The sequence below is a fragment of the Hydractinia symbiolongicarpus genome, chromosome 8 (genome assembly GCF_029227915.1).
Source record: "Hydractinia symbiolongicarpus strain clone_291-10 chromosome 8, HSymV2.1, whole genome shotgun sequence".
NCBI classification, from domain to species: domain Eukaryota; kingdom Metazoa; phylum Cnidaria; class Hydrozoa; order Anthoathecata; family Hydractiniidae; genus Hydractinia; species Hydractinia symbiolongicarpus.
This window is the reverse complement of record NC_079882.1, coordinates 5258699-5267137: the sequence shown is the minus strand read 5'-3', so window position 1 is coordinate 5267137 and position 8439 is coordinate 5258699. Positions and strand designations below refer to the sequence as shown.

At 36.8% G+C, this 8439-nt stretch overlaps 2 protein-coding genes across 2 annotated transcripts; one reads left to right on the top strand and one right to left on the bottom strand.

Moving 5' to 3' along the window:
• Positions 1–1235: 1235 nt before the first annotated feature.
• LOC130654670 (uncharacterized) lies at positions 1236–4016 on the top strand. The gene is made up of 8 exons (XM_057457282.1): positions 1236–1746; positions 1845–2161; positions 2235–2390; positions 2507–2708; positions 2784–2871; positions 2956–3135; positions 3251–3672; positions 3763–4016. The coding sequence occupies exons 1-8, from the start codon at positions 1236–1238 to the stop codon at positions 4014–4016; spliced, it is 2130 nt and encodes a 709-aa protein (XP_057313265.1).
• Positions 4017–4214: 198 nt separating this feature from the next.
• Positions 4215–6537, bottom strand: LOC130653654 (recQ-like DNA helicase BLM). The gene is made up of 2 exons (XM_057456177.1): positions 5749–6537; positions 4215–5621 (listed from the first exon to the last, which is right to left on the bottom strand). The coding sequence occupies exons 1-2, from the start codon at positions 6277–6279 to the stop codon at positions 4215–4217; spliced, it is 1938 nt and encodes a 645-aa protein (XP_057312160.1). The 5' UTR covers positions 6280–6537.
• Between the last annotated feature and the right edge of the window lie 1902 nt (positions 6538–8439).

Below are 8439 nucleotides of genomic sequence, written 5' to 3'. Positions count from 1 at the left end.
CGCATAATTATTTTGGAAGTCACTTTAAAACATGGCGGATTAAAAACAAACATTAATTAGCTTAAGGTAGCTAGCTAGCTATAGCTGCGACTAAAAGACAAAAAATTCTAGCTTTAGTCCAATAAAATCGCTAGAAATGGCTTAAATACTAAAAAAGAATAATGGAGTTACCGCATAATAATTTTTAATATGTTTGAACATTTAAAAGTATCCCACCAAACTCACATTTATTGAAAAATATCAGTCAACGCACATGCAGCTGCCTGCTTGATCAATCGCCATTTAAAACACCTTTTAAGCGATGACATTTAGATAGAACGTTGTTTACAGTTGCTTGGTTGTCTTTTCTAAACAAGAAGGAATAGTATCTTATTCGTGTTAAGCATGGAAAAAGCATCCACGTCTCGAAGTCTTGATAGATTATTTTTCCTCACAGCACTCTCCTTCTGTGATTAAAAGTTTGAAAAAAATATACAACTGTATACTGTAATAAGGTTTTAACCACCGCGAATGAGTGGACTGATGTCTTTAAAGTTCAAGCGGGAAATTTAAGAAAACACATGGAGCGCACATGTACAAAAAACAACACTACGATATAAAAAAACCCTTGCGTCTGGAGTTGAAAGAAGTATGACTTCATGTCGTCTTTGTTTGAAAGAATATAAAAACTGTAAGGAAAGTAGACATCTCTTGTGGCCTATGGAGTTGCAGAGGCTGCACAAAATTGGCTTCCAACTCCTTAATCGTGATATTGATAGTGTTAATAATGACGACAGGAAAAAAAAGTGTGTAAATGGATCGGTGTGTGACAAGTGCTATAGAGGAATAGGAGTACTGGAGAAAGCAGAAGAACTCAGATTGAGGTGGAAAAACTGTAGATTTAAACGAAAATGTAAAATTGCTGACGATCAGGTAATTCATGAGCGATTTTTTTGTGCTATTCTTTTCTTTGTATCGTTGATACTATATACACTAGTTTTTTTCATAGAATGCTTCAGAACTAGATTCCTTAAATATCGTAGTTGAAAACGAGTGCAAACAGGAAATGGCAAGAGTTGAGCGTGACAATTTAATGACAGACGTCTCTGTCGATGCTTTAGTCAATTTTAACGACGCGAAATTCTTAGAGAGGATGGAAGAACTTTGCCCAATCCTGTCGGCTGCCATAAGAGGTGCAGTAGCTGGAGAGAAAGGGTAAGATCGATGACTGTCCAAGAGATACGGAGAGCAACAAAATGTTACGAATATGTTCTATACGCTTAATATTTTACAGGGTATATATTGGACAACAAGTGGCGTGTTTCGGAATCCTGTTCAAAGCAAGATATCATAAAAGCAGAGCCTGTATAGTCTCGCATCGCAATGACCAGCTGTTCATTGCCGCTGGTGCTAAGAAGCGGGCGTTTAAATGGTTCAATGCCCTTGGTGTAACCAATAGTTATCAAACTGCATTGAACAAAAACAAGCAATTAGCCTGTAATCATGACCAAGACGTTAAAGGTTGGAAAAATATGATAGAATCCAATGATCCGGAGAGTGTTGGGTACCAGGTAATACTTTTTTCTCTAGTAATTCAGAAACGTTGCATTTCAAATATAAGCTGCATATATATTGTATGTTGGCAGATTATTGGCGATAATCTAGACTACGAAGTTAACGTCAGACACCAAGGAATCAACAATCCCAATAGGAGTCATCACTGGTTTCATTACATAGCTGTTAAAGATCGCGTGCACCCCTCTCAAGGTCATTTTCAAATTATTTAATTTTATGTCAAATGCAATAAATGGAATTGGCTAAAATTTTATAAATATGTTTGGGTATATCATGATTGATTGATTTAGATCCTAAAAGTTTTGAAGATTACAGGCGTGCAAGTGTTCTACCAGATAACCACACGCTCGTGATGTTGGCAGATAATTTCAAGCACTTGGTAACAAGAACTATCGTATCCTTCATACCAGCGTTTGAATCTTTCAAGAAACATACGCAGAAACATATAGCACATCCATTCGTCGATGAAATGTCGAAAAAATCAGAGGTTGTTAGTCTTGGACTGTTGTTGGAGTCGGAAAACACGGCATCTGGAATTACCAAGATCTTACGTCATATACAGAAAGAATATGTGCCACAAACGATAAACGAAAACGGAGAATTGGAGGTCAGTAAATTCATAACAAAATTATATGTTTGCCTCGCCGTTTTGACATAAAAAATTTTCTCTCTTTTTTCAGATACTTCAACCGATTCCTTTTGGTGGGGACCAATTGACTGAGGAACGTTCTATCAACATCATTCGCGCTTTTCTGGATGGCGATACCAGCTACGATCGTATTGAAGGTCTACAACCCAAATTTGAGGACTGGCACTTGAAAATGACTCTTTACGAGGTATCAATTTTTTTTAAAACTGAAAAATCCCGAAATTTTGATGGAAGTGATATCACTTTCACCTACTTTCCCGATGTATCAGACAGTTTAAATAATAAAGTGTTTCGTTATAACAGGTCAAAGATTCGCTTTTTCGTAAAGAGACATCAGGCGCAGAGTTTGGAACGACACAGTGGGCGATGAACGTGTTACGTACAAGCAATGCTAAAAAAGGTCCACATGCTGCAATGAATGCCTACGGTGAATTTTCGGATAAAGAACTAGATGCACAAATAGTCGCTATTACAATGGAGCACTTCAACATGGCAACATTTGAAGGTCTTTATGTTACAAATTATTCATGCAAATTTATATAAATTGTTTACTAAATTTGAAACTTATTTCTTCATTAAGATGACCCAGTACCGACAAATATCAAAACAGGATGTGAGGAAGAGAAACGAAAATGGATTTCTATGCATGTTGAAGATATAATAAAAAGGTAGATTTATGTGATAATATATGTTCAGTAATGTCGTGACTAATAAAATTACATTTCATCGTATACTAAATAACAAATGTCTAGATACACAGTAACATATGCTGACAACATAGGCAATGTAAGAGAAAAACTTAAACAAGAAGGCATAAGAAGGCTGAAAATACTTATCTGCTCCAAAAATGCTACTGGAGAATGTAATCATTGCCCCTTCAAATCCGCACGTACGAGGGATCTTCATGAGAAACTGAAGCATAACATGGACAGGTCAGATAATGTATATTTAAATGTAATTATTATGTGAAACCCATGTTCAGTATATATATCGTACCTTTACAGTTAAAATAAAAATAAAAATGTTAAAACTTTTATATTTTCATAGACGCGAACCTGATGTAATACAGCAGCCTATTATAAAGGACCACGTCCTATGTTATCAGAAAGCCTTGTTCACTATCAATCTGCTACTCAAGAACTTGAATGATGCAATAAGACAGGGAGATGGTGAACGATTAATCGAAAGTTATAAGTTGGTTCTGCTTTACTTCAAGGCAACTCGGCATCACAAATACGCATACACCATCCTGAAGTTGTTATACCAAATCAGATTGGAACCGGAAAATGCATTCAAGTTGACCTGGGGAAGGTTCATTAATACACAGGGATACAAAGGAAGAAATATATCAAATGATCTTCACCTGGAACATTTAAATCATTTTTTAAAGGAATTACTGCGTTCATTACGTAGCAACATCAATGAAAAAAATGCTGAAAGGGTGTCGTATACATTACAAAATATGAAAGGTAAAAAATATTACAGCTATATGTGAAATACTACTATAATACAATGTAAGATACTATCTGTTAAGAAAAAACATATATTTTATTCAAAAGGAATTGTTGACAACTTGGAAAGGTCACTGGATTTGTCTGAGGTCAAGGGTCATAGAAAGATGCCATCTACTATTGAAGACGTAAAGAAGTTGGCACTTGCATATCATCAGGCTAAAGTATTTAGAGAAACACCAGGAAGAGAATATGAATCGTTTCCAAATTTTAAAGAAACAATATTATGCTCAATAGATGCAGATCATCTACATAAGTGGTTATCACAGAAAGAACACGAATTCAACGAACTTTATACCTGAACCTATTTATTTACTTTTTCATATTTCGTTTTTTGCATTATATTTTATAACTTTGTATATTGTACATACTAACTTAAAAAAGTAGGACATTTTGGAGATTGAAATAGGGCCTATCTTTTGTGATTTGTTATTAAAGCAATTTTTAGTAGAGTTTAAGTTTGAGAATAGGTTCTAAATTCAGTTTGTCATTAAAAAAAATCAATAGTCAAGTTCACTGTCATTTGACTCATGTTCAGAGAAATCTGAAAATTCAGGACACTCTAGATTCGTTTTATCAACGATTTCCATGCTATCGTCACATTCTTTGTGAACATCTGGAACTTCAATATCGTGAAACACATCATTGAGTATTAGCATAAGTTCCTTGGAAGTATCTGTACCCAGATTGAGATTATTTTGTATATATTCCATTGAATTTATGTATGGTAAATGCAAAACAATTTCATTTACACAACTCTTTGATAACCCAGTCATCACTTCTCCAGGCACTAGTAACATTGGTTTGGAACATATAGTTTCATGGTACTCAACTAGCATATCTTTGACAAGTTGTTTATCATCTTCTGAAACTTCACGTATAATCTTTTTACCAAATAATTTGGATTCTTTTTCTTCTGTTACAATTTCAAAGGGAAACAACGGACATTCATCACACTCACATTTCCTTGCACAAAATGAACAACAGTTATGGCCAGGTGACAAAGGCATTACACTGTTTCCGTCTTCATTAAATGGAGTGTACAGTGATGTCCTCAAGCAACTCTTTTCATGGCTCTGAATGTAGGATACCATAGAATTATTTACATTTCCTCTGCCCTGTGGAAAGACATATAGTATTGCATGGCAAAGTCCTTCAATGTTCCGTCCTGCTCGGCCAACCTGTTGGCAATAATCAGCAGTGTCATATGCTGGACCATAATGAACAACAAATTTAACGTTCTTCATGTTAACACCACAACCAAGTGAACTTGTTGCAACTACCAACCGAATAGTACCTGTGTCTGATGTCAGGGCTGATAAAACATTCGATTTTTGGGCTTCCAATGTTCCAGAGTGAAATAAGGCAATTAAGTCGGTAGATTTCATACCATTTCCCAAAGTTTCTCGTTCAATCATCTTACGAACGTGGTAGTAAACAAAACCACACAAAGTCACTGATCGACAGTAAATTATTACTTTATGTGTATCAGAAACCTCTGATAAAAAAGTGTCAACAATCCACTTCAGACATTGGACATTTTCCCTACTGGAAATATTCAAAACACACAATCGTATATTTTGTCTGTCACTACATACTGATATTACTCTCAGTTTTTTTGATAATCCGCAACTTCCGATAACAAGCTGGGTCAAATCAACATCCACAGTGGCACTGAGGGCAAGAATAGGTAAATCTTGACGACAGATAGACCGCATTTCACTGATTCTACCAAATGCTTCTCTGAATGGCTTGTCCTCATTGCTCATTGGTGAGGCACCCCTAAGATAAGGATATATAAACATTATAAAGCTATAAAATAAAACTTGGTTCAAAAAATGGAAAACGTTTTCATCTTTTACAGAGAGTGGCAGAAAATGAGCCTGCATCTGCATGTACAGTAAAGTTCATGCTGTTTTGCATTAAACTACACTCTCTTTTCTCTCGCTAAAAACTAAAGATGCATAGAGGAATATCATGGGGTCAGATTTAGTTATATCTAGCATCATATTATGATGGAGGATGTTATTATACAAAACATGCATTCTGAAAATGCTTTCTTTGCAGCTTTGAGGCACCAATAATAAAAACACCATACCATGACACTTTGTGTACTTCATCCACAACAAGGCAAACAGCATTGTCCAGTACAAATTTAGATGAGAGAAACTGTCTCCACCTGGCATTATTAAGCCAAGATTCAGGTGTGCCAATCAAAATATTGAAATTGCCAGATATAATATCCCCATAATCATCGCAATCTAGTTTGGAAGCCTTTAATCCTAACGCACTTAACGAATTTGCAGATGAAACTTGATCTTGGATTAAAGAAATAAGAGGAGAAACGACTAAAACAAGTGGTGAAGGTGCTATATTTAACTCCAAACACACACTTGGTAAAAGTTGGTAGATTAAACTTTTACCATAACACGTTGGAAAAATACACAAGGTATCGACTCCATTTAAAATATTTACCACAGCTTCTAATTGTTTGGGTTTAATTGAAAAAGAAAGTGGAACTAAAATGTTTGAGATGACTTTTGAAACATCCGAAACAGTCGCCATGTTCAATGAAATAAATTAAATCCATAATTTTAATCATCAGCCTCACTATAATATAATTAAAAGGGTGTAGCTTTCTTTATTAGTTTAGTTGATACGGCCACGGATCAACAAAATTGTTGCGCAACTGCCCTGCAAAAATTAGCCAATCAGAAAGTAGCAGTTGCATTCCTACGGTAGGTTAGTCCTGTCTCTCTTTTCAGCGATAGCGCGCTAAAAAAAGCAGGGTTAAAAAAGCAGGACAGCGCGAGAGCAGAAAAGAGAGACAGGTATCCTGTCTACATAAAGCTTGGCTTGTCCTTGTTACTTGTGCAAGTTCTCGCGCTATTTATTTGGACATCGCCACTGATTATTCTAGTGATGCATGCGTTAATGTCTTACGAAGATTTTTTAATAGAAAAGGTGCACCTGCTTTAATGAATTCGTACAATGGATCAAACTTTACTAGTACTCAGCCTCAAGAAATTGCTAGTGCACATGGCACCCACTGGACTTTTAACGTCGAAGGCGCCCCCTGGCAGGGTGGGTTTTTCGAGAGGCTGATTAAGTCAGTAAAACGATGTTTACGAAAATGCTTGGGTAAATATTTGGTAAATTACGAAGAGCTTTTGACCTTCCTTGCGGAAATTGAAAGGATACTAAATAATTGTCCTTTAACATTTATTAACGACGACGTGAATGAAGAAATCTTAACACCCAGTAGTTTAATATACGATAAAACTGTTAACATTGAGTTTGTGAATGACAAGGGTGACCAAAACGATGATGCAATAATACGACACAAGTATATTGTCGATTTATTAAATCATTTCTGGAATAGGTGGTTAAACAAATATGTTGTAAATTTACGTGAAACACATAAACATTTTCTACAGTCCTCTAAAAACGTTATTTCCGTGATATCGTATTAATTGATGACGATAGACATAAACGGTCATTTTGGAAACTTGGAAAAGTAATTGCATTAATAACCGGCAAAGACACTAATGTGATGAAGATGACATTATAGTAGTAAACCGCCCGTAGGAGGGGGTGTGGTTTTGAGACTTGATCTTTAGTTTTGTATATATATGTGTGTTTCGAACGTGTGTTCGGGCAGTTGTGTTTTTAAAATAAAGTATATTGAGTTCGCACGTGTTCTTAGTTCGTACGTAATTCTTACAAGTAGCCATGGTTATTCGTGCGTATAATTAGGATGATGGGAGACCTCTCCCTATAGGGAATAACAAGAAGGTGGTAGGCCTCATGAAGGATGAATTAGCGGGGGATATCATGACCGAAGGGCGTGAAGAGATGTGTTACAAAAAAATCCATCACCTTCGACGACTATCAGCGGTGTCTGGAGGAGGGCGTTGATGTCTACGAGAGCCAGGTCTTGCTTCAAAATAAGAGGCATGAAATCTACACCCAGGAGGTGAACAAGCTAGCACTAAACAGGGAGGATGATGAAAGGCTCGTGCAGCTCGACCAGATTACAACACTTGCCAGAGGCCATTACCGCATGATGTCCGCAAGGAAATAAATGGAGGTGTGTTTGTATATTGCTATACTTATACCCTATGCCATGATCACCTACGTTCTTTTTCGTTAAAAAACGACTAGTAATAAAGATGTCTGATTTTGCAAGAGTCTTTGACAATGCCTCTGCGGAAAGGCAAGGGTCACTTACTACCCAAAAAATGTACGGAGGGGTTTGTTAACAAGGCTCCTGACGAGGCCATCGACAAGGTACACGCCGAGTATGTACAGCGAGAGCTCCAGGAGAAGAGCACTGTCTACTCATGTTATAAGCCTGTTTGCCAACATTGTTGGGAACTTCATAGATATTGACAGTGTTGACGAATTACGTCAAGATATCGAAGAAGATCCTATTATCCGAGACGTAGTGGGACATACAGATCGGCATATGAGCAAGAAGAAACAGGAGGAGGTGGAGGAAGCGGAGACGGTGCTATAATAAAATGAGTGAAGAAGAAGAGATAGTCATTATGAAACCAGCAAAGCATCCGGGAAGGGTTGCGCAGGGGCACAAGTTGGCGGCACTGATGAAGAAGAGGAAGGAAGAAATGAAGCAACAAAAACCTACTGTAGAGCCTGCAGTCAAAACCTTTTCTGGGGCCTGTCACACACAGTCGATGGACAGTGTATACCTTTATGGAGTAG

Excerpts from the sequence above, each read along its gene's own strand:
- LOC130654670 (XM_057457282.1), top strand. The coding sequence starts at position 1,236 with ATGTTACGAATATGTTCTATACGCTTAATATTTTACAGGGTATATATT. Across the intron at positions 2,391-2,506 it reads TGAAAATGACTCTTTACGAG|GTCAAAGATTCGCTTTTTCG; the intron begins GTATCAATTTTT and ends TCGTTATAACAG. Across the intron at positions 2,709-2,783 it reads CAACATGGCAACATTTGAAG|ATGACCCAGTACCGACAAAT; the intron begins GTCTTTATGTTA and ends TTCTTCATTAAG.
- LOC130653654 (XM_057456177.1), bottom strand. The coding sequence starts at position 6,279 with ATGGCGACTGTTTCGGATGTTTCAAAAGTCATCTCAAACATTTTAGTT. Across the intron at positions 5,622-5,748 it reads ATTTTCAGAATGCATGTTTT|ACTTTACTGTACATGCAGAT; the intron begins GTATAATAACAT and ends AAAACAGCATGA.